Raw genomic sequence first — 25,102 nt, 5'->3', positions numbered from 1 at the left:
AACAGGATTTGACAATGGATTAGTTATTACCAGGAGATCTTAGAGTGAGTGCAACTTAGAGTTTAGAGTATGGGGGGGGGGGCGGTCGGGGAATGATCCATTAAATGAGATGGCAAATACGGTTGGTAAATCAGATTTGGGATGTTCAGTAACATGGAACTGATGGCAAACGCTAGGAGAAACACTATATCCAAGCCTTTGTTCTGGGAAATGGAAGTGAAGGGGATGAAACCATCTGTAGTACAGTATTCATCCTATTTTCAAAACTAACTTGAAGCAATTGTAAATATTTGGGGTGGGTACACACAGGTACTTAGTTTCTGTAGTTGTAATTTCCTCAAAATTAGTGTTTGAAGTTTTTTTTCTTCAAAGGAAATTAAATAATGTATCAAGAATTTGGAGTACCGGGATCCCTGGGTGGCGCAGCGGTTTGGCGCCTGCCTTTGGCTCAGGGCGTGATCCTGGAGACCCGGGATCGAATCCCACATCGGGCTCCTGGTGCATGGAGCCTGCTTCTCCCTCTGCCTGTGTCTCTGCCTCTCTCTCTCTCTCTGTGACTATCATAAATAAAAAAAAAAAAAAAAAAAAAGAATTTGGAGTACCTACTGTGTGCTAGGTACTGTTCCAGGCATTCGGGATATTTGCCCCCTCCTACTGGCCTCTTGCTTTTAGAAATTACCAGGCCTGAATTTCAGAAATTGCTTCTAGTTTTGGCTTGGCCACAGGCAAGTCGCTTTTCCTCCCTGAGTCTTTTTCAAGCTACTGTAATCCTACAGTTTAATACTGTAACTGGACCTCAGCATTCCTTGTTCTCACAGAGGTGGGCCCCACCATGCAGGCTTAAACAACATCACTCAGTGAGTGTACACAAATGACTGATCTGCTAGGAATGTTTTCCAAATCGTCCTTTACACCTCTGCCTCCCACCCCACCGCAGCCCAGAATAATAGATTTTCTTCATGGGATTTCAGATTTGTAAGGGAATCTTGGTAACTGTCTTGGTAATAGGCAATGAGTATAAAATTTTATGTCCTGATTCCGGTTTAATTGTTGCAGGATTGTTAAGCTCCATGGTCAAGAAAGAATTCTTGAGACATTTTAGGATGCAACTTATGAAGTTTATTTAAGTAGCATGGGAACAAAACTTGTGGACAGAAAGAGTTGCACTTCTGCTGTGTGAAGCTGTTCCTTATATGCTCAGTGCTCAAGGGGGAGGGAAGAAGGGATGAGCAGGGAGTATTAGATCATGTCTTCTTTGAACTTCTACTAATAAAACGACTTTCACAAGATTTCTTTGGTGATTATCATTCAGCTAGATATTAACTATTGGTGAGAAGTACCGGCAATCATGAGACCCTTTGTGAATGTAGCAACCAGCATGTATTTGATTCTTATCAGAACTATGCAAGCTATAGGGCAACCTTCTGGGCCCAAGGCGAACATTTTTTTGCTTCTATCCCTCATCATAATCAACAGCAGCAACTTCCATACATTCAATACCAGCTGTTTTCGGTTCTATGGAGACAAGTTCAAAACAAAACAAAAATTTCTGCCTTCATGCAGTTTACATTCCAGTGGAGGGAGACAGATTAAAACAAAGAGAGATGCGCAGCTCAATGGTTTAGTGCCGCCTTCCGCCCAGGGCGGGATCCTGGAGTCGCAGGATTGAGACCCACATCGGGCTCCCTGCATGGAGCCTGCTTCTCCCTCTGCCTGTGTCTCTGCCTCTCTCTCTCTCTCTCTCTGTCTCTCATGAATAAATAAACAAATATTTTTTAAAAAGATTTATTTATTCATGAATAAATAAAATCTTGTAAAAAAGATTTTTTCATGAATAGTCAAAATATTTTTAAAAAGATTTTATTTATTCATGAATAAATATTTTTTAAAAGATTTAAAATATTTTTAAAAGATTTTATTTATTCATGAAAAAATATTGAATAAATAAATACAATATTTTAAAAAAGATTTAAAATATTTAAAATATTTTTCAAAAAGATTTAATTTATTTATTCATGAATAAACAAAATCTTTTTTAAAGAAGACTTTATTTGTTTATTCATGACAGACACAGAGAGAGAGAGGCAGAGACACAGGCAGAGGGAGAAGCAGGCTCCATGCAGGGAGCCCGACGGGGGACTCGATCCGGAGTCTCCAGGATCACGCCCTGGGCCGAAGGCGGCGCTAAACCGCTGAGCCACCCGGGCTACCCAAAATAAGTAAAATCTTAAAAAAAAAAAAATTTAAAAAAAGAGAGAGGGGACAATGGAATGCATTGAATTAGGGCGTAGACAAGGCCAACACTAGCCCCCGGGCTCCTACAGAACCCAAACCGAGATCCGCGCGGCCGGGTCACCGCCCGGCCCACAGGCCTCCAGACCCCGCCCACCGCCGCCCTGGCCCCGCCCACCGCCGCCCTGGCCCCGCCCACCGCCGCCCTGGCCCCGCCCACGCCCTTACGTCAACTCCCTAGGTCTCCGCGCAATGGCGGCCAATGGAAAGCCGGGGGACCTGCTCGGCCTCCGTTGAGTCCCGCCCCGTGAGCCGTCGCTCGGCGACCGCGATGGGCTGTGGGGGCTGCGTGGCGCGGCGGCTCGGCTCGCTGCTGCGGTGCGGGGCCCTGTCCCCGGGCGCGGGGCCGGCGGCGGGCTCGGGGCCCCGGCTTCGGCTGCTGGCCTTGGGGCGGCTTCCGGCGGCCCCGGCGCTCGGTCGGGCCTGCCTGGGCCTGGGCCTGGGTCGCGCGCGCGGCCTGCACGGCGGGCCGGGCCTGCAGGAGCGGGCGGAGGGCGCCGCGGGTCAGGGGCGCCCGGAGTCCGGCGCAGCAGGTACGGGCCTGGCGGCGGGCGGCGGTACCTCGGGACAGCCCGGGGCCGGGTCTCTGCCGAGGGGGCCCTGAGGCCCCCTGTTTGCGCCTTTCTCCTGAGTTCCCAAAACCACCGCTCCAGAGCCGGAGGGGACCTCCAGGAGGTTGGCGCCGACTTTGCGTGTAAGACAGGCCAAGGGAAGAGCTGACGTCGCCCAGACCCCGGGCGTGACCGGCCTCACCGGACCCCGGGGCCCCGAGGAGCGGGCTCCAGAGAATGTTAGGGCGGGGGGATTCTGGGGACGAGCTGGGGCCGGGGTCGAGGAGGGGCCGAAGAAGCGCCCGTGGGAGCTGGGGCCTGGTGAAGGTCCTCTGATCATTCCAAGTCTTTAGAAATTTGAGAGGTTGCGAGCAGATCCCATCACATCTGTGGAAGGTTGGGGTGTGAGAGGGAGAGGTCTTAGTGGACTTAGCCGCTGGGTTCTTGGGGATCCGCTTTAGAACCTCAGACAGCTGTACATTCACAGGCCCTAATACTGCCAGGTAAAGAACAGACTGTGCAGATCTCTACAGAAGAAGAAAGTTTTCACAGGTCACAGTTGCTACATAACCCGAGTGGCTTTACAAGAAAACGTTTCATTCAAAATGAAAATCGTATTAAGGGGCAGCCAGGGTGGCTCAGCGGTTTAGCGCCTGCCTTCAGCCCAGGGGTGATCCTGGAGTCCTGGGATCGAGTCCCCTGTTGGGCTCCCTGCATGGAGCCGGCTTCTGTCTCAGCCTCCCTCTCTCTCTCTCTCTCTCTCTCTCTCTCTCTCTCTGTGTGTGTGTCTCTTATGAATAAGTAAATAAAATCTTAAAAAAAAAAATCGTATTAAAGTTTCAGCTCTCATTGGTTGGCTTGGAGCCCACGCATTTTATTCTGGGAGGCCTAATTTTCTTCGGCTGTCAAGTGAAGGTTGTGGACAAGATATTACCTAAGAATCTTTCCAGCTCACAATTGTAGTTCTGTGTATGTGTGAGGTGTGTTGCTCATTTCCTCAGGTATTCGCAAACAAAGTCATTTGTTGTGGACGTATGGTCTTACTTGCATGTGGTAAATAGCAAAGGATGTATGGTGGCTGTGTGTGACCTAAAAGTTGAGTGATGCCATGTGAAACCCCTGCCCAGGTTTAGCTTCCCGGAGGCCTGGACCCTGCTGTCTTTCAACACTTTAGATTAAACACCCTCACAGAGGACAGTTTCATGGTTAGCTGCTGCATCTCAGTGCATGCAGCGTCTTCTAGGTGGCTACCTAACGCAAGTGAATCTTTGTGCGTTTCAGATCATCCTGGCCCCAAGTTTGACATCGATATGCTGGTTTCACTGCTGAGGCAAGAAAATGCAAGAGACATTTGTGTGATCAAGATTCCTCCAGAATTGAAATATACAGATTACTTTGTGATTGGTAGCGGAACTTCCACCCGACACTTGCATGCCATGGCCTACTACATTGTGAAAATGGTAGGACGCTTTCTTTTCTCTTGGAATCATTAACGGAAGAGTGTAGGTGCATCATGTTGAGGAGCAACACTTAAAAAGTAAATCCATCATATGAGATGATGTAAGAAGCCCAAATTCTCAGTGTTTGCATGTTTTATGTTCGTTCATAGTGAAAGTTACAGGGACAGATGAGTCAGGATTTTTTTTTTTTTAAGATTTTATCTATTTATTGATGAGAGACACAGAGAGAGAGGCAGAGACACAGGCAGAGGGAGAAGCAGGCTCCATGCAGGGAGCCCGACGTGGGGCTCGATCCCGGGACTCAAGGATCACGCCCTGGGCCAAAGGCAGGCGCCAAACCGCTGAGCCACCCAGGGATCCCCCTGGGTTTTTGATTATAGTAATCCTAATGGGTGTCAAGTGGCATCGAATTATGGTTTTGATTTGCACTTCCCTAATGATTAGTGATGTCAAGCATCCTCTCACATATTACTGGCCATTTGTATATCTTTGGAAGAATGCCTAAAGAAGTCTTTTGTCTATGTTTTAATCAGGCTGGGTTGTTTTTGTTGTGAAGTTGTAGGAGTTCTGTATGTATTCTGGATATTAACTCCAAACAAATACGTGATTTGCAAATATTTTCTCTCATTCTTTAGGTTATCTTACTGTTGATAATGTCCTTTGATTAAAAGTTGTTAATTTTGATAAAGTTCAGTTTATTTATTGTTGTACTTCTGCCTTTGGTGTCATATCCAAGAAATCATTGCCAAATTCAGGGTCATGTGTCATGAAGCCTTTCTACTTTGTTTCTTCTAAAAGTTTTAGGTCATATGTTTAGGTCTTTGATCTGTCTTAAGTTCATTTTTGTAGATGGTGTAAAGTAAGTGTCCAGCTTTGTAGGTATCTAGTTTTCCCAGCACCATATGTTAAAAAGACTGCCCTTTTCCTATTTAATGGACTTGGCACCCTGTTGAAAATTGTTTGACTGTATGGGTTCTTTCTTTTATTCCATTGGTCTCCCCTTGCTCACTATTTTTGTTTGTTTGGTTTTTGTTTTTAAGATTTTATTTGAGAGGGAGAGTACGCACGCACAAACAGTGAGGGGGTCGGGCAGTGGGGCAGAGGGAGAAGCAGGCTCCTTGTGGAGCAGGGAGCCCGAGGCAGGGCTCCATCCCAGGACCTTGGGATCATGATCTAAGCCAAAGGCAGGTACGTAACCAATGAGCCACCCAGGAGACCCCCTCCCCCCCCTTTTTTAAGATTTTATTTATTCATGAGAGACACACAAAGGCAGAGACGTAGGCAGAGGGAGAAGCAGGCTCCATGCCAGGAACCTGATGTGGGACTCGAGCCTGGGGCTCCGAGATCACGCCCTGAGCCAAAGGCAAACACTCAACCGCTGAGCCTCCCCTCCCTTTTAAAAAATATTTTTATTTATTTGAGAGAGAGAGCATGCATGCATGCAAACATGCATGGGTTGGGGGATAGGCGAAGGGACAGCATCTCGAGTAGACTGTGCTGAGCATGAGCATGTAGCCCATCAAGGGGCTCAGTCTCATGACCCTGAGATCATGATCTGGGCTGAAACCAAGAGTCGGATGCTTAACCAGCTGAGAAACTCAGGTGCCCCGCTTGCTCACTGTTTTGATTACTATAGCTTTGTAGTTAGTTTTGAAATCAGTAAGTTGAGAGCTCCATCTGTGTTTTTCCATTTCAAGATTGTTTTTGGCTATTTGGGGTCCTTTTAGATTACATATAAATTTTAGGATGGAATTTTCTACTTCTGCAAAAAAAAAAAGTCACTGGTATTTTGATAGGAATTGCTTTGAATCAATAGATGCCTTTGGGTGGGTAGTACTGTACTGGTATCTCAAGGCTATTAAGTTTTCTAGTCCATGAATACACAGTGCTATTTGTTGGTGTCTTTAATTTCTTTAGCAACATCTTGTAATTTTCAGTGTAAAGTCTTTTGTCTCCATGCTTAAGTTTATTGCTAAGTATTTTATTCTTTTTGAGTCCATTGTAAATGGAATTGTTAATTTCCTCTTCAGGTTGTTGATTAGGTAGTATATAGAAACAAAGCTGATTTGGCATGTTAATTTGGTATCCTATAACTTTGCTGAATTCATTTATTTTAAACGTGGTTTTGTGGAATCTTTAGGGTTTTATACATGTAAGTCACGTTGTCTGTAAACTTTGATAATTTTATTTTTTCCTTTCCAATTTGGTTACCTTTTTTTTTTCCCCTCCCTTGCTCTAACTTCTCTGGCCAGAACTTCCAGTACTGTATTGAAAGAAATGGCAAAAGTGGGCATTCATGTCTTGTTCCTGATCTCAGAGGAAAAATTTTGTCTTTCACTATTGAGTAGTAGGATAATAGCTGTGGGCTTTTCATGCATGACCTTTATTATCTTGAGGCAGTTTTTTATTCTTTGTTGAGTAAATTTTTTTAAAGATTTTATTTATTTATTCATGAGAGACACCCACAGAGAGAGGCAGAGACACAGGCAGAGGGAGAAGCAGGCTCCATACAGGGAGCCCAATATGGGATTCGATCCCGGGATTCCAGGACCACACCCCGAGCCAAAGGCAGATGCTTAACCGCTGAGCCACCCAGACATCCCTATGTTAAGTATTTTTATCATGAAAGAGTGTTGAATTTTATCAGATGCTTTTCTGCATAAATTTTTTTTATCCTATGGCTTTTTTCATTTTGTTAATGTGGTTTATTGTATTGATTGATTTTCATGTGGAACTATCCTTACATTGCAGGAATAAATCCCACTCAGTCATGATGTATAATCCTTTTAATATGCTGTTGAATTGGGCTTGGTAGTAGTTTATTGAGGATTTTTGCATCTGTGTTCGTCAAGGATATTGGTTTGTAGTCTGTCTTTCATTCTTTCTTTCTTTTTTTTTTTTTTTTTTTTTTTGGTAGGTTCTTTGGCCTTGGTATCAGGGTAATGGTAGTTTCATAGAATGAGTTCCGAAATGTTCCCTCTTCGTTTTTTTGGAAGACTTTGAGAAGAATTTGTGTTAGCTTTTGTTTAAATGTTTGGTAGAATTCACCAGTAAAACCATCTGGTCAGGGTTTTTTTTGCTGCAAAATTTTGTTCCTCTTTGTTTCGTCCTTTTAATTGAGATATAGTGTTTGGAGTTCTTAATTACTCTTTCAGTCCCAATTTAATCTTGGTAAGTTGTGTGTTTGTAGGAATTTGTCCATTTTGTCTAAATTATCCAGTTTGCTGGTGCATAGTTAGTTGTTCATAGTACTCAATTCCTTTTTTAAGAAGTCGAGTTCCCTTGCTTGTTTTGGATTTTAGTTATTTGGGTTTTCTGTTTTTTCTTAGTCTTCCTAAAGCTTTGTCAATTTTATCTTTTCCAAGGCCCGAATCTTGGTTCCATGGATTTTTGTCAATTTTGGTTTCCTCTGATCATTGTTTCCTTCTTTCTACTAGCTTTCAGTTTAATTTTGTAGTTCTTTAAGGTATAAATTTAGGTTGTTGATTTGGGAGCTTTTTTTCATGGAAACATATATAGCTATAAATTTCCCTCTTAAGGGGTACCTGGGTGGATTGTCAGTTAAGCAGCTGACTTTGGCTCAGGTCATGATCCAGGGTCCTGGAGTTGAACCCCGTATTGGGCTCCCTTCTTGGTGGGTAGCCTGCTTCTGCCTCTCCCTCTGGAGCTCCCCCTGCTTGTACACTCCTGCTGTCTCTGTCAAATGAGTAAATCATTTAAAACAACAGAAATTTAAAAAAATTTTCCCTCCTAACAGTACTTTGGTTACATCCCAGTAAGTTTTGGTATGTTGTATTTTAATCTCCTTTGTCTCAAGATATTTTCTAATTTTGTGAGATCATCTTTGACTCATTGTTTGGCTTTTCTGGTTTTCCTTCTGTTGATTTCTAGTTTCATTTCATTGTGATTAGAAAATATACTTTATGTCAATCTTTTAAACTTTATTTAGAGTTGTTCTGTAGCCTAACATATCTATCCTGGAGAATGTTACATGTGCACTTTAGAAAAATGTGTATTCTGCTGTTGGGTGGAATATTTTATTAATGTCTGTTAGTCAGTCTGTAGTATTGTTTAAGTCATCTATTTCTATATTAACCTTGCCTGCTTTTTATCCATTATTGAAAATGGAGTATTAAGTCTTCCGTATTATTATCATCATCTGTGTCTCCCTTCAGTTCTGTCAATGTTTGTTTCCATATGTTTAGGAGTTCTGATTTTTGGTGTTACATGGTTTTTTTTTTTTTACATTTTTATTTATTTATGATAGTCACACAAAGAGAGAGAGGCAGAGACACAGGCAGAGGGAGAAGCAGGCTCCATGCACTGGGAGCCCGACCTGGGACTCGATCCCAGGTCTCCAGGATCGCGCCCTGGGCCAAAGGCAGGCGCTAAACCGCTGCGCCACCCGGGGATCCCGGTGTTACATGTTTTTATTTTTTATTTTATAAATGTTTATTTATTTATGATAGTCAGAGAGAGAGAGGCAGAGACACAGGCAGAGGGAGAAGCAGGCTCCATGCACTGGGAGTCCGATGTGGGATTCGATCCTGGGTCTCCAGGATCGCGCCCTGGGCCAAAGGGAGGCGCCAAACCACTGCGCCACCCAGGGATCCCCCCGCATGTTTATAATTGTTATATCATCTGGGTTATTTGATCCTTTTATCATTGTATTGGTTTTCTTGTCTCATAATATTTTTTGATCTAAAGTCTATTTTGTCTGAACTAGTATATCTTTTGTTTTGGATCATTCATTAGACCTGTTGGGAATGAAGATATGGGATGATAAAATCCCATGAACATGGTCATGAAGGTGGTTGATGTAGGTGAGGACCAGATATTGAGTGAGCTTGGCTTCTCTGCCTCAGGGACACTTTGGTGGATATGAGTAGGATGGCCTTTCAAAAGGGTTTGGAGAGGATTCAGTAGGAATGTATAGGAGTAGGTAGGATTTAGGGGTGGGGGAAAAGTTGAGGAAACTAATTTATCATGGGGTATAGTTAAGAGGAATGAGTAGGCTAGTTCCCAAATTAAGATCAAGAAAGATATCCCCCCCCGCCCCAGACTATCTCAGTGAGAACAGAGACTTCCTCATTCCCCACCTTAATATATAACCTGTTTTTTTTTTTTCAGTACAAATACCTGAAAAGTAAAAGCGAGCCTCATGTTAAGATTGAAGGGAAAGACACCGATGACTGGCTCTGCATGGACTTCGGTAAGTTATTTTGACATATTTTACAGATAAATATTTGTTTTGTCCTAACCTTGAATATTTTCAGTTGCAGAAGGATTGAGATCAAATTGTTTTTCATGTAAATTTTTTGGTATTTGTTTACAGTAAATTTTAATTATAACCCAGGAGGTCTTATTCACCTGTGAAATCCTTACCTAATGTGGTATGTATAGAACAAGCCAGACAGGTCAGAAAGATGGTGGAGAACAGGGTGGATAACATGGTAGAGATGAGAAGCATCCCTCAGTGGTGGTAGAAGGCTTGGGGTGCACATAAATCTGGCCTAGAATGACAGATGAGGTAAAGGGCATTACAGGTCCTGAGAAGGAAGAGTAGAGGACTGGAATTTTGAAAAGACCTAACAAATTTGGGTATTAATATATACATAGTTTTACAGTATTTCCCCATAAGATACTTATTACAAAAAAAAAAAAAACAGTAATTGTCAAGAACTGTGATGGATCTGAGATTTTATCTGCTCATAACTAACAAGTTAACCACCCAGTTTCATGGGTATTGGTGAGAGATGAAAGGCTAGTCCTGGGTTAGAGATGAAACAGTTTTATTACTGATTGCAGTAAGAATAGCTAGCCAGCAGGAGTATTTTTGTTTTCCACCAGGTTCCCTGAGCTGTTTCTAAAGAGAAACACAGGGCCAGATGACATCTGCAGACGAAGTTCTAAGAGAGGGACCTTCATGAGATTAGGGTAGTACATCTATTATATGCCGGAAGCAGACCCATGGACTGTGGTGGAGGACACTTTTTCTGCTAAGGCTCTATCTAAGCCAGGGTTTCTTCCCTTTGTCACTCTCAATATTTTGGAGCAGGTGATTTGGGTAGGAGGGGGGATATATATCCTGTGCATTGTAGGATATTTAACAGTCTCCCTTCTCCTCTCTAGCCCCATTTGTGAAAATCAGAAATGTCCTGAGAACCAATGCTATAAGTAAACCTGTCCTTTGCTGTGAGGGGAGAAAACCTCTGAGACCATTCACTACATAATCATCCTTGAAAAGATAGTCTAGAATCAAAAGGCAATCCATGCTTTGCTCATAGGATATGCAGAAATGTGAGACTCCTAAAAGAAAAAAAAGAAATGTGATACCCATGGAGAATTGTCTTTGACAAGTAATTTGGCAGAGCCTACTTTAGTCACTTGGATAGTTAACATCACCAGGAATGTTAAAGATTGCTATCATGTACTTCCTGTATGATGCACCGAGAAAAGCACAGCATCATTTCTATGGTATTGTTGTAGGAAAGATATCCATATTTTCCATTTCTAGTAAATTCCTGCATAATCCTAATCTGGGGTCCATACTTTAACAACCATTGTTTTATCGCAGAGGTTTATGAGAACACAAGAATAAAAGCTAATGAACTGTTTCTTCATTTTAACTCTTATCTGTCCTTGATTGATAGGTAGCATGGTGATTCATTTGATGCTTCCAGAAACCAGAGAAACCTATGAATTAGAGAAATTATGGACCCTACGTTCATATGATGACCAGTTAGCACAGATAGCACCCGAGACATTACCTGAAGACTTCATTCTTGGAATAGAAGAGGACACTTCTTCATCCCTGACTCCAGTGGAGTTCAAATGAGAATAAAATGATATGAACTACTTTAGTCATTATCAGATTTGGATTGAGTCACTTTTTAAAAATATAGCTCTGATTGAGCTATATCAATCACCTGATTGGTCAGGTTGTTGTCAAAACAAGCCTTATCGGGATCCTTGGGTGGCGCAGTGGTTTAGCGCCTGCCTTCAGCCCAGGGCGTGATCCTGGAGACCTGGGATCGAATCCCACGTCAGGCTCCCTGCATGGAGCCTGCTTCTCCCTCTGCCTGTGTCTCTGCATCTCTCTCTCTCTTTGTGTGACTATCATAAATAAAAATTAAAAAAAAAAAAAAAAAAAACAAGCCTTATCTATTGGCACTTGGGCTAAATGAAATGTGGAAACTGTAGGTAAGTGAGCTCTCACAGCAAGAATCGGTACATTCAAACTAAAATTTTAATATGTTTTTTTTATTCCGAAGATCCTAGCAGGATTCCCCAGAGTTAACACTGGCCCCTGTGCTCTGCTCAGTTTAATTTTGCCTAAGTGTAAATCTTATTCTGTAGAATGGGATAGCCTTAAAAAATAAATAAATAAAAGACACCTACCGCTTCATTGGTCTTATTCCTTAAAACCTACAGTTTTTACTTCAGAGGCACAGTATTAGCAAAATCCACAATAAGTACTGTGGAATGGAGAAAATAATGTAAGCACCAGTATCTAGTGGTAAACTGAGACTGACACAATATTACTAAAAATATTTTTTACAGTTTAACTAAATTTGAACATTCACATTTGAAAAACCATAAATAAAACATACCATATACCAGGCTGCACCTAATGATGAAAAACTTTATTCTGCATCAAGGTATCTGGAAAAAGAAGCTGCATTTGGGGCACATTACAGATGAGGAATGATCCATGTGCGGTGAGTACAAAACTCAATTACAGAATTAGATACTCCATTACCATTGCTTAATTAAAAGTAAAACATGATTTGCCACACTAAAAGGCTAGAAGTGAAATATGACAGAATTTTAAACCAGCAAATATAAATGCAGCACCTATCTGTATGTGTGTACATACATATATATATGTTCTATATATATATATATATATTTATATATATATATATATATAAATATATATATAAACAACAAAAAACATGGGAAAAATCAAACACTGAGGAAGAGCTCTGGCCTAATAAGCACATCTCACCTGAAATCCAACCAGAAAGCCAGTCTGATTTTATTTTTGCAATTCATTATATGAAAAAATTATGAATGCTAAATGAATTGTGTGACAAAGGGCACTTTTTGGCTAACACTACAAAATAAACTGGTTTTCTGAAAACATTTAGGAAAACATTTCAAGTCATTTTCAAAATGTCTAATTGATAACAGTTATCTTCAGAAAAACTTACCTAGTCTGTAGAAATTCACCTTGAAATACAAAGGAGGCCATATTTTTTAAAGGGTTATTATATATGTATGCCCTTCAGATCAGCATAATGCGATGACTGATCATTAAATGAACAAAAGCAACACATAATTCTGAGAGCAGTGTGGCCCTGGAGACCACCCACGCCCACATAATTGTACATACTGGGCTTTGCCATCAAGTTAAGGAATGGGCACATGAATTCAGTATTGTAGATCAAAGGTCAAATGTGTTATATCACAGTCATTCAAATTATATTCCAAAAATTGGTTCCTGGTATTCTCTACTTTTTTACTTATTTTCAAATAACTAGTTGCAGAGAATATAGAAATCCTGCTGTATTTTATATAATATTTTAGGTGGCCTTACAGTTTTCTTGATTTATCATTGTTTAAAAATCTTCAAAATAGCTTAGTGAGGCTCATGACAGTACCTGGCACATGGAGATGTAGCCTTGATATTGCCTTTAAACACTGTCACACCGTCTGAGTACCCCCTTAGTCTTCACAAAGCAATTCTGTTGGGGTCCGCTCAAAGTGTAGACCAACTGGTCTGAAGTGTGTCGGCAAACTAAGCATCCCATTAAGACCAGCTGAAGCTTGCTTTTTACCAATCAGTTTAAAGTCCACAGGGGCTGCATCTATCGTTGATGCACTTTAGGTAGTGATAGTCTAAAGCACAAAGCATTTTTATGCATTTAATCACATAGCCAAACAAAAAAACTGAAGTCTCCCGAAGCCTTTTAAACTAGCCGTTCCAAAACCTCCTGCAACCACTTTGCTCTGTTAGTACCATCGAAAAGGTTCCCTACCATAAACGAAAAATGAAATGGTATTGCTGCTCTCCAAATATAGGCACTGCTCCGTATCACTGAACATTTATTGGATTTTCCAACTAATGGTGTCAAAAGCCTCAAAAAACCTGAAATTAATTTTCCAGCTTTACGGTCACCAGCCAGAAGTAAAAATTTTCTGTTATTTTCCTGTCAGCTAATTAAGTTTTTTAAAAAACTGTTGGACTTTTATCTTTATAAAGTATATAAAATTTTCCAAAAAACAAAACAAAACAAAACCAAAAACAGAAACAATTTTGCTTTCATTGCATTACTGAATACCTGAGGTAGTTGAGTAAAAATGCACATTTAATACCCCTGCCAACACCATTCAGCACTTCCCTTAGGTTATTCATGTTAGTGTTAGATAAAAATAAAACTGAGAACAGTTGCTCTATGCTAATAGCTTACCATTTAAGTTCTTGTAATCATTCTATTCTGATCCAATTTTAACAACTGGATTTGGGAGCAATCTACTATATTTTATGAATTTAGTGAATGCATCATTAAGCCAATTTCTGGCAATAGGGGGGTATATTAAGAAAAATTAGAATATTTGTTACACTGAGAATACAACAAAAGGGAAGTGCAGAGCTCCTCTCTTTCCCTCCCTCCCCCCTTATTTTTTATTTTTTTATTTTTTTAAAGCTGGGTGTCATACATTTCAGAGAGCATAAAGTATACATTCTCACAGAGACAGGAGTTCAAAAGTTGCCTGGTCCTCAGAAACAACTGGCTAGGTAAAAACTTGTGCATGTAATTCTGGATATTAGGGGTTCAGCGCCCATCTGTTGGTTAAGCAATCTGTCTTTGGTTTGGCGTCTGCCTCTGTGGTGGGCTGTTTCCTGAGCCTTTACTTCCGTCTTGACTGAGGTGGTCCACTTTGCAGAGCTTTCTGCTGTTGGTGCTGCTTTACCTGAGTCAAAATTTCCTGAATTTTTCTCTGGGCAACCTGCAAAAGGAGAGAGAAAAGATCTGAAATTTCTACCTAATCGAAAGATACATACTAGTTTAGTTGCAAGTTGAAATTCCCTGCTAAAAGGGATTAAGTGTGTTAAGCACCAACCAACCTTGAGTATTTATTTGGGGTGGGGGCACGCCCCCAGGAGAACTGCTCCCATGCATGAAAGAAGCAAAAGAGCTTATCACATTAGAGCCCACTTGCCTGGCAAGCATAGAAGTGACCAGTTATTTTCACAACCACTTGGTCATTCTCATCAGGTGTCTGGTCACGAGGGACAACTACTTCTGCACTTGACAAATTCTGGAGCTCATTCACCTGAAAAAGATAAATACAGATCATGTCAAATTGAGGTTTTAAAAAAAAATTACCATTTGCTGAGCACTTAACTATATGCCAAACACTAAACTGTGGCTTTTACAAATTTCATCTCATCCACCAATAATTCTATCAGGTTATCGGTATTGTGCCCATTGCAAGATGATTAAGACTTAACCAAAGAAATTGACCTGACCAGTTATACAGGTGAATGGCAGAACCAGGCTGCATCCCTGAAAGTCAGATCCCAAAGCGTCTGCTCTCAATTACTTCAAAATTGTAAACAGCTTTGAAAACAACTTAGAAGTTACAGGTGCTAAAGAGAAGCTGGAAACCATTTACTTTTTTGTTACAGAGGTAGATTATAAAGGTAGGTGAAATTTTTAAAAGTTTTCTTTTGATCAAATGTGCAAAAATAAAAAGCTGGATTTATGTCAACCAACAATGCTAAGTGCCCCTTATACACGAGCCAGTAGTCCTCTCCCACAAAGCGGTCAGAGAGGCGTTACTTTCACTAGGAGCTGACACCAACACTCAGGAAGAACGAAAGGCAGTCTTCTCCAAACCTGGGCCAAGGTGATCCTGCTTTTTATAAATTAGCCAAAATTCAGGGACTTGGAACTCCTAAGTACCTTTCAATGCTTTCCCTTTCATACCACTGCACAGGTTTTGCTGAAGTACTTGCCGTTTTGCCTCCTTTTCCAATAACTCTGCCAGCAGCAAAGGATGGCACTCTGATATGAGCTTCAAGTTTCACCTCTTCTTTAGGACTAACAAAGTTTTCTTCTTTAATTTTTCCATAAATTCTTCCCTGAGCCTAAAGATGAGAACATATCCTATCAGTGTCATTAACAAAGGGAAAAAAGGTCCACTAACTTCAAAGATGGCCAGAATATACTGGAATGGGGACACGTCTGCATTTGATTGTTACAGATGGCATATGAGGCAAATTAGGTTCACAAGAACAAGCGGGCACCACAGAGGTGCTAACTAAATGACTGACTGAAGAATATGGCTTATTATTTGAACAAAAAGAATTAAAGGTAATAATTAGCCACCCAAACTAAAAACAAATCATTTTTGTGGACAAATGATCATTTGCCCTCTGATCTGAAAAGGTAAAACCTGTCGTGCTTTCAGTAAGAAAGTAACTGTGTTTTTCTTGAGTAGAAGAAATGGTGAAGAACTACAGAGCCAGCTGTGGTAGGCTCATACCTGCTGAAAGGATACTTTCTATGAATTTGGGTGACGTCCTTGCACAGGGGCCATGCTAATATTCACTGTATCATTCCCATTTTAGTGTATGTACTGCCAAAGCGAGCACTTGAAAGGATACTTTCTATTTAAACACATTTCTTCATCTCAGCCAAATGGCTTCTACTTTAAATAATAAGGCTACAAAATCAGGTTAACAAACACTTCTCATATTTATAGTCCTCACATCCCTATACCTACTGCATATAACTAGACATACCTAAGAAACTTCTATTATGTACTATTAATTTGCTTGCCTGTATACCAAAGGATAAACAAGTCAGAGTTGGTTTAATCTGACAAGCTACCAGGGCAAATCATAAAAACAGAAGTACCCAACACATTTTCAGTGGTGCAGAAATGAGAACTTCATTATAGGGGATTACAGAAAAACAAAATCCATCTTGGTACCCTATATTCCATTCATTCTCAAAGTCTCAGCCACAGATCTAGGGATCAACACAAAGGACAGAGGGAAAAAAAAAAAAAAAAAAAAACAGGACAAAGATACACATCCCTCTTACAAAAAAAGCTCTCAAAATCAGAAAAATATGGGTTAGGAGATTTATCACCCCTTAGATCTCTAAAATAATTCACTTGTAATTATCAGTGATCACATAAATGATATTTAAGCATTATAGGTTTTCTTAAATATTCCATTTAAGATGACTAAGGGTATAGAAGGATACAGGGCAACAAACTGAATTTTCCAGCAAACAATTATAGGAATGACAAGTTGGTAGTTCTGTTTATTAAAAATGTAAGAGCTCAGCACCAAGAAGAAACATGCAATAATGGACGCCTATGTTTATCTTTTAAGATTTCAAACTGAAAGTGAATGATCCCGTAGGTTTGGGATAGGAAGCAGTTTGCAACACTTCCGAGTTAGGACTTCAGCTGCCTGGACCAGAAGGCTGGTGTGAGGGGCTAATTTCTTTTCCTGAGTTTGAGCCTAGCCAACTGCACCCACATCTCAAAGCACCTCCTTTTGTTTCCTATTCTTCCTGTAAATGAAAAAGTTTTGGATTTTTACTGAAAAATGTCCCACAGAAAAGAGAGATGTAAGAAAGCGATAGTTTAAAAGGGGGGAATTGGGGAGAAGTAGGCATTGTTACTAGCCACATTTAGAGGCTTAAGGTTCAAGAGTTAGTTGTCCTGTTACACAGGGACCAGGTGTTAAGAATAAGACACTTGGGGATAGTGTGGTTATTCTAATTCAATAGTTTTATAGCCACTTGTACTAAGTTTTAGGGAGAAATTACGTACCTGAAAGGCCCTGTTTGACTATTTGGCAGAATCTTAGTCCGATTCACCCTGAGTCTGCTGACCACCACCACCACCACCACCACCACCACCACCACCACCAGCTTATTTATATTGGGCCTCCTACGTGGGAAGCAATATTCTAAGCACTTTATATATTCTTTATACCTAATAACCTTGTTTCAACCTCATGGGTTTTCAAATCCTCATTTTACAGCTGAGTAACTAGCCAGAGAAAAGTTTAAGTAATTTGCCCAAAGTCACACAGCAGATAAATGATACAGTTGGTATTTGAACTGGCAGCCTGGATGCCTGGTCCCTGCTCTTCGTCGACTCTCAGTATACAATGAGGGGCACTCCAGCTTGCAAAGGTCTCAAACCCCAAAATATAAGAACAATAGTTCACACCAGGACAAATGCCAGAAGAATTAAGGACAAGAGGGAATATTTGGGAACAAGTTTAACACAGCATAATAATCAGACAAGTTTGTAAATTTCAGTCTTAAAAGTCTCATCTTCACATAGTAACAAGGCACTGAACAAATTCTCCTTTGGGAGATAAGTAAACACAGCAACCATCACAAAACACTCAAAATTGAAACGAAGTCTTGTTTATTTTTAAAATATAACTTTGGGTATGTTTCTATGTTAGTCTTGTGAATTTCCATTGGGAGATTGTTTTTACGGGTTTTAGATATATTTAAGGGAGAAAGCAGGTTTAGAGTTTCTGAAAGAAGGCATTAACAGTCTATGAATCCATTCATTTGTTACCTGTGCATGCACTCTAGAGCACATACCTTGAACTGAGCCTCTGGTGGCCCGGTGATAATCACCATCCTCACTTTAGCATCTGGTGCTTCAGCTGGAGCAATCTGTAACAGACATATCAAGGGAGGATGCCACTTGCAGATGCCACTTGCAGGTGCCACTGATAAAAATGTTACACACACCAGCCTCACATTTATGCATGACTTACTAAAATGTATTAGAGAAGAGAAAGCCTTCTGGGAGAAAGCTACAGATTGGCAGTGATTAACATGGGTTCATTAGTTTGGGCTCCTGCCATGAACTGTGCATTCACACTGTGGCTGGCCCAGATGTAAACATCCGCATGCCGTCTCAGCTTCTCCTCGCTAGGCTCTAATGAGGTGCTGCCTGGACTTTACGATGGGAGAACAGAAGGCTGCAGAAGCTGAGTTACCTGGCCCATCCATGATCACAGCTAATCCAGCTGGAGGGAGACCCGAATCTGTCTCCACTGCCCATGCTCTTTATCACCCCACCAGTAGTGCTCAAAGTGTGATCTCTGGCCTGTCTGCATCAGAACCCCCAAGCTTTCTGAATGTGCAAGAAATTGCTATGTTCACAAATCTAAGACTATTGGAGTATGCTCATTAGAGTAACATAGGAAATAAACATTAATTTAGCAGAAGAAAAGTTACTGGCTTTTCTATTTTTGCAGAATGCATGAAATCACACAAAAAGCTGGGGGAAATGTTGCAGACTGCTGAAGGGAAAGGAAACCATTCTTCCATAGTCGTAAGATTTGGGGCCCCAGCTGGTATGAGTTGTTTTAAAAAGGAAAAAAATTAACTAGACATATGCTGTGCAAGAAGCAAATTCTATTTACAAAATATATTACTATGTAAGAATGAGAAGAAAATATGATAAACACTATCCCAAATTCTGCCATTGAATATGATCACTGTCAGTTACCAATATGGTCTACTAGACCCCTTCCCACATGTTTATAATCAAAGAATGTTTTCATTTTTAATGGAGTCATCTTTTTCTCCCTCTGTCACCTAGAGCCATGCTAATACTATTCCTACTTTATGCTGGGCACACGCTAATTCCGAGTCTAGAAAACAAGCAAATAATTACTTCCCTTTAGTCTAAGCTCTTAGAATTATTCACTGGAAACCCCTAGAACAAAGATACCATTCTTTATCTTTCTGACTAGACTTCTTTTGTCAATACTGGTGAAGGAGGGCTGAGGCTAAGGGCACTTATACACTGAGCTGAAGAGCATAAATCGCTATACCTCTGAAAAGCCTGAAAATACATGCCCTTTGATCAATCAAATCTACTTTTATACAGTTACCTTAAAGAATAAGATTGTAGGTGACAATGTGGCTAAGAGAACTCTGTTCGTCACTGCACTGTGCAGGATAAGTTAGGAACAGTCTAAATGTCCAATAAGTGAACACAGATAATCAGCAAATAACCAAATATATGCCTATTTAGTACATGAAATTTATGTCTATGTAAATCTAGCAAAAATATTAAGAGTGGTGGTGTATCTTTCAGATTAGGCATGTTACATGCTTTCTTGGAAACAAACATTTTATACTCTCATTATAAATCCTTCAAGAAGCCTGAAAAGGAGAGAACTGAATACTAAATACTTAGTTCTCGTTCATGAAAGGTTCATTGCAGTTTTTCCAGAGCCAATCTACTAGGTTCTTTTTGCATGTGTTAAAGATTTAAGTCTTTGATCAGGAAACCAGCAGGATAGGAAAGCTGGTTCGCCCCTCAATCTTTTGACATCTCTTTAACATCTCTTTTCCATTACCTGTTTGTCTTGGCTGCATTTCCTGTTCATGTATTTTGTTATCTTTTGCTACAATAGAGCATATAAGGACTAGTTCTGTGTTTTGCTTTTTTATTAACTGTTTAATTTACATACAGTAAAATTCATTCTTTTGGTAACAAATGCATAGGCAAGTAGTAACCACTACCACAGTCAACATAAAAATAGTTCATTCCGCTCCACAATTCTTCCCTATCTCTCTTTGTATTCAAGCCTCTCCTTCTACCTCCAGTTTCCAGCAACCACTGAATTTTTTCTCTATAGAGAAAAATTCCAGAGTTTTTCTACAAATGGATCATAGAGTAGCGGCCTCTTGGTCTGATTTCTTTCCCTTAGCATGTAACATGAGATTCAACCAATTTGTATCAATAGTTTGTTCTTAATATTTTCTGTTTAGATGGACCACAGTTTATCTGTTTGCCAGTTGCTGAATATGTGCTGCTTCCCATTTAGGGACAGCTGGAAATAAAGATGCTATAAACTTTTGAGTTCAACTTTTTTGTGTACTATATATTTTTTAAAGATTTTATGTACTTAGAGATTCATTTATTTGAGAGGGACAGAGTGAAGGGGAGAAGGAAAGCAGCAGATTCTTGGCTAAACACTGAGCCAGACACAGGGCTCAATCCAGGATCCTGAGATCATGACCTGAGCTGAAATCAAGAGTCAGAGGCTCACTGAGCCACCTAGGCACCCCAGTACTATTCTTTTAAAGAAAAATTTTATAAAACATTAACAACGACAAAAAAACCCACCCCAATAGACTGATGTTTTCCTGAAGAAAACTGCCATTGTATGGAGCCATTATCAATTTGTGCATTTCTTAAAACCCAATGACCTATGTATGTTATTATATTATTTCTCAGCATATCAAAATACAGAGTCTTCAGAGCACACAGTTATCTAGTTGATGGATACCATTAGCTGTCCTCTGGTATTTGTTATTCCACTTTCCATAGTAATAGAATATTTCAATGAACATTTCCCTGTTACTCTTTCTGCTGTGTCTGGCCTCATGATCAGGTTTTTGTTTTTTGTTTTTTTTTCCCATTAAAGATTTTATTTATTTGTTCATGAGAGAGACACAGAGGCAATGACACAGGCAGAGGGAGAAGCAGCCTCCCTGCAGGGAGCCTGATGCGGGACTCGATCCTGGAACTCCAGGATCACATCTTGAGCCCAAGGCAGACGAATGCTCAACTGCTGAGCTACCCAGGCGTTCCGTGATCAGTTTCTGAGCAATGAAATGGAAATAAAAATATCCTACAGCAGCTAATAAGAAACCTCTGTAAGAGAAAGGTTCTCAATGTCCTCCAACTGGCTGGCTCACAGACTTGTGAAAGCACAGAACAGTGTCATTTGGGATCACGAGGGACCAAGGCCAGGCCTGGGGAGGATGAGCTGGAACAAACTAAGTCCAGGGACTTGTGGTGGGCAAACCCACCACACTGGCGCCAGACTGCTTACCCCAACTACTTATAAGAATTCAGCGTACTCTGTTGAGGCTGTTGTTTGGGGTTTCCTATCATGGCCTGTGTGACCCCATACACACTGCCACATTCAATTCAAGTTATGAAGTGGCAAAACAACTCTTGTTCCTGTAACTCACTGTCATTAAAGCACCAAGAGCCACAGCTGACAGAACAGTACCTTAATAGAAGCTCCTGCAAAGCGAGAAAGCTGCTTGATGTGCTGCCCCTGCTTGCCGATAATGGCGCCAACAGACAGGGCTGGGATAAACAGATGAACGGTCTCGGTTTCTGATTGCTGTTGGAAAGACAGGACATATATGTGTATTTGGTACAAATCGGGCTATTATCATTGGCCTAGGGAGGGGGCCATTGTCATACAGTAGGAAGATTGGTCAACAAGAGTTTGTTGCTAAGAATTTACCTGAGGTTGAGAACATCTATTCATCCCAAAAGTATTTGAATTTAAAAGGTCATTTTTCTCTACACAGTTTTCTTCAACTTTAGGATGTCCATGATTTACAGATTTAGAAGGTAAGTCAAAATCATACAGTTTAGATCCTTGACAAGTGAACTTCTGGGCCACACATCAACAAACACAGCTGCATCCAAGGACACCAACTCTGCACCTTATCCATGTAGCTTTTACTTTGTAAACACATACCTGATGAACTCTTCTCAAAGGGAAGAACTCTTGAAGCTCGTTACTTACAACTGAATCATAAAAACCTTACCACCACCATGCAGTACACAACCACACCCAAGCATAGGACAGGATTAGAAGAGAACTCTATCACTTTAGTAGTAAAAAATGCCCTAAGATTCTTTCCCCTACAATTCGCTAATCCTCCCATCTCTGCCCTCCCTTTTCCTCTTAACATGCAAATTGGAAAACACTTTGAAGGCTAACTCCTAAAAGATTTTTCAAAAATGGATTTTATCTGTGTACTTCACTTCTCAACTTCCCACTTGAAGCCAACTATGTCCTTCCTCAGCCATCTCCCTTCAAATGGTCATTCTTATAAGGTTAATGGACACATACTCAAGAGAATACAGTGACTGTGTTCCCAAAAAAAGGTAAAAAAGGCTAATCCAAGATTCAGTGATGTTACTGGCGAGCTACAAGTTCTAAGCAGTATATGTTCATACATTAATACTTGATTACTTTTTTTTTTTTAAAGTAGGCTCTATGCCTACTGAGGAACCCAAACCTAAAACCCTGAGGATCAAGACCTGAGCTGAAATCAAGAGTTGGACGCTTAACCGACTGACCACCCAGGCACCCCAATACTTGCTTTTTTTTTTTTCAATACTTGCTTTCTAATAACATTAAGAAAAACATGCTTCCAAGAATAAATCAATTCTAAGAAATTTATTCCAAGAAATATTTTTAAAAATATTTTTTATTTCTAAAACTTTTTAAGAGCAATTTTAGGTTCACAGCAAAATTGAGAGGCAGGTACAGATTTCCCATATATGCCAAGAAATATTTTAAGATGAGCTACTAGATGAATACATTAAGTTAGATGAGTAAATACACTAACTTATAATGCATTTGTTTTTTTTTTTTTAAGTACACCTAACAACTAAGATTTATAGAGATATTAAAAGATACATTGTAGTAAGAAATGTACACATTAACTTCTTGGTCAGAAACACTTCACAGAATTCTCTCAAGACTTCTTACATTCCTATTAGGTAGGATACTATAAATTCCATTTTCAAGTACTCAGGTTGGTCCCTCAAGTATCGTAATGTGTTCACAAAGAGCCATGAAATAGTTTCAGTCTAATTTTTAATTCACCAAACTCCCTAAATTGTAAAATCTTGAACAAATACGTCAACAGTTTTGCTTTCAAGTATCCCAGGAACTAGGAAAATCTTTAGAAATATCATTTAAAGCAGTTTCTAAAAATCTCAAACGAAACAGCAGCACTGGGCTCATTATTTATTTATTTATTTATTTATTTAATTTTATTTTTAACAGGATGTGGAAACAAATTTTGTGGTACCTAGTGTTTGTCTACCAAATGACCACCCTTCTTTACACATAACACAAAAATTACCAGGGGCATATTAGCTCCATTGTCTTGCTGTTAAGCCCAGAGTGCAAGCAGGGAGCATGGAGTAGTAGTACTTGGTACCAAGGGGTCTACTGGAGAGATGCCAATCAACAGCAGAAACCCATGTCTGGATGAATTAGCTGTTCCACTTGTCCCTCAACATGCACTTACCAGGTGCTGTCCCACCACAGGACACACTACTCACACTGGTTGGTAGGAAATTTTTTTTAGTAGTCTTTATAGTGTCCTTCCTCTGAAGCAAAGATTTTTTAAAAAACTAAATTAGTAAATAGAAACACACTGGAACTAACAAAAAGGCTGGCTGGTTTTGTTTTTTATTTTGTTTTTTTAAAGATTTTATTTACTCATGAGAACACAGAGAGGCAGAGCCACAGGCAGAGGGAGAAGCAGGCTCCATGCAGGGAGCCCGACGAGGGACTCGATCCCAGGTCTCCAGGATCACGCCCTGGGCTGAAGGCGGCGCTAAACCGCTGAGCCACCCGGGCTGCCCTGGGCTGGTTCTTTAAAGGAGAACCTTTTGTTGCCTATGTACCAGTTAAGAAATTGAAATGAAAAAAAGGGAACTATTAGATAAGATAAATAGATACAACATCTGTAAATCTGAAAATGTCAAAAACTTGTCTAGGAGTTATCAAAAATCAGAAAAATTTACATTGACCCAAACAACTGTAACCTCTATAATCCGCTAATTACGTAAATAAAGTACCAAGCCCATAGAAGTTGGATTCTTCGAGGCAAAATGCTAAGAAGAATGACCAAACCTAGTGGAGAAGATGTGGAAAACTAGGTTAGGACAGGCAGACCCATTTCATGGGGCAGTGGGTGGGGGTTGTGGGAGATGGAGTTAATAAACCAAAAAAATAAATGGGAACATGCTACAAATAACACATTCTACTTTGGTTCTTTAAGGACGCAGCTTGATCTCTCCCCAGCGTCACTCATGTGCCCTCCCCTCAGCCCATTAAACGGTACTCCTCCAGCTAGACTCACCACCAAGGACTTCTCTCCATGCATGTGCATGTGTAATTACCAATTTTCAACTAATTCAGGTAATGCTGCAATCTAACCTTTGCACAAAAAATTACACCCTTGTACAACACTTCTATTACATAAATTCTCAGAAGTAAAACTGCTTGAGCCAAAGATTCCAAACTTCAAAATTATCAAGTTATGCAAAAACTTCTGTCCACACAGAATGGTAGGATTCCAGTCAAGTTATTCCTGGAACACGTGAGTGCTACTGTTGTGTTTAACATGATGGGAGATGGGTGAGAAGCATGCTGAGGTAAAAAATTCAGGTTTAAGAAGGTAACTATGGTCACGGAGGAGGGGTATACAGGAGCCCTGTGTGGTGAGAATTTGTGAGTTTTTCTCTGTGAGGTACATCACCTCATCTACACCTGACAGCCCATACAACTAACAGAAACTAACATTTCCCTTTTAAAAACGAGAAAATTGAGCCAAAGAGATTAAGTGATTGGTCATATACTGACTAGTGTTGCGGCCAGCATTCAAACCTGGATTTCTCTACCTCTTAAGCCATGTTTATTTGAAAAGGAAAAAAAAAAAAAAAAAGGACATACCCTGCTTCCAACAGGTATGGATATGCTTTATGCTTTATAATACACAGCTGCATAAGTGATTTTTTAAAAAAGATTTATTTATTCATGAGAGACATACAGAGAGAGGCAGAGACACAGGCAGAGAGAGAAGCGGGATCCTCGCAGGGAGCCCAATGTGGGACTTGAACTCAGGACCCTGGGATCGTGCCCTAGGCCAAAGGCAGCCGCTC

The 25,102-nt window shown here is 40.4% G+C and overlaps 2 protein-coding genes and 1 non-coding gene across 7 annotated transcripts in view; 1 reads left to right on the top strand and 2 right to left on the bottom strand.

Annotated features, from left to right (window-relative positions):
* Positions 1 to 2,459: 2,459 nt before the first annotated feature.
* On the top strand, positions 2,460 to 11,699 carry MALSU1 (mitochondrial assembly of ribosomal large subunit 1). The gene is made up of 4 exons (XM_072783783.1): positions 2,460 to 2,825; positions 4,125 to 4,303; positions 9,434 to 9,515; positions 10,957 to 11,699. Exons 1-4 carry the CDS (start codon positions 2,495 to 2,497, stop codon positions 11,139 to 11,141), a joined length of 777 nt encoding a protein of 258 aa, XP_072639884.1. The 5' UTR covers positions 2,460 to 2,494; the 3' UTR covers positions 11,142 to 11,699.
* Positions 11,700 to 11,928: 229 nt separating this feature from the next.
* IGF2BP3 (insulin like growth factor 2 mRNA binding protein 3) overlaps positions 11,929 to 25,102 on the bottom strand; it is a 150,929-nt gene continuing 137,755 nt past the window's right edge. For 3 of the 5 annotated variants that reach the window (XM_072783778.1, XM_072783781.1, XM_072783782.1), the window contains 5 exons: positions 21,408 to 21,524; positions 17,962 to 18,036; positions 15,333 to 15,464; positions 14,534 to 14,647; positions 11,929 to 14,320 (listed from right to left, as the gene is read on the bottom strand). In XM_072783778.1, the coding sequence (XP_072639879.1) occupies positions 14,222 to 14,320; positions 14,534 to 14,647; positions 15,333 to 15,464; positions 17,962 to 18,036; positions 21,408 to 21,524 (537 nt within the window). In that variant the 3' untranslated portion in view covers positions 11,929 to 14,221. Of the gene's footprint in view, positions 14,321 to 14,533; positions 14,648 to 15,279; positions 15,465 to 17,961; positions 18,037 to 21,407; positions 21,525 to 25,102 lie in introns of those variants that run through there. The other 2 variants (XM_072783779.1, XM_072783780.1) reach the window with 2 other exon arrangements.
* On the bottom strand, positions 15,868 to 15,971 carry LOC140609652 (U6 spliceosomal RNA). Its single transcript, XR_012011404.1, has one exon. It is a non-coding gene; the product is annotated as a U6 spliceosomal RNA (small nuclear RNA).

Source organism: Canis lupus, chromosome 18 (genome assembly GCF_048164855.1).
Source record: "Canis lupus baileyi chromosome 18, mCanLup2.hap1, whole genome shotgun sequence".
In the NCBI taxonomy this organism is placed as follows: Eukaryota; Metazoa; Chordata; class Mammalia; order Carnivora; family Canidae; genus Canis; species Canis lupus.
The sequence above is the reverse complement of the archived record's forward strand: the minus strand, read 5'-3'. Positions and strand labels throughout refer to the sequence as shown.

Excerpts from the sequence above, each read along its gene's own strand:
- MALSU1 (XM_072783783.1), top strand. The coding sequence starts at position 2,495 with ATGGAAAGCCGGGGGACCTGCTCGGCCTCCGTTGAGTCCCGCCCCGTG. Across the intron at positions 2,826-4,124 it reads CCCGGAGTCCGGCGCAGCAG|ATCATCCTGGCCCCAAGTTT; the intron begins GTACGGGCCTGG and ends TGTGCGTTTCAG. Across the intron at positions 9,516-10,956 it reads CTGGCTCTGCATGGACTTCG|GTAGCATGGTGATTCATTTG; the intron begins GTAAGTTATTTT and ends CTTGATTGATAG.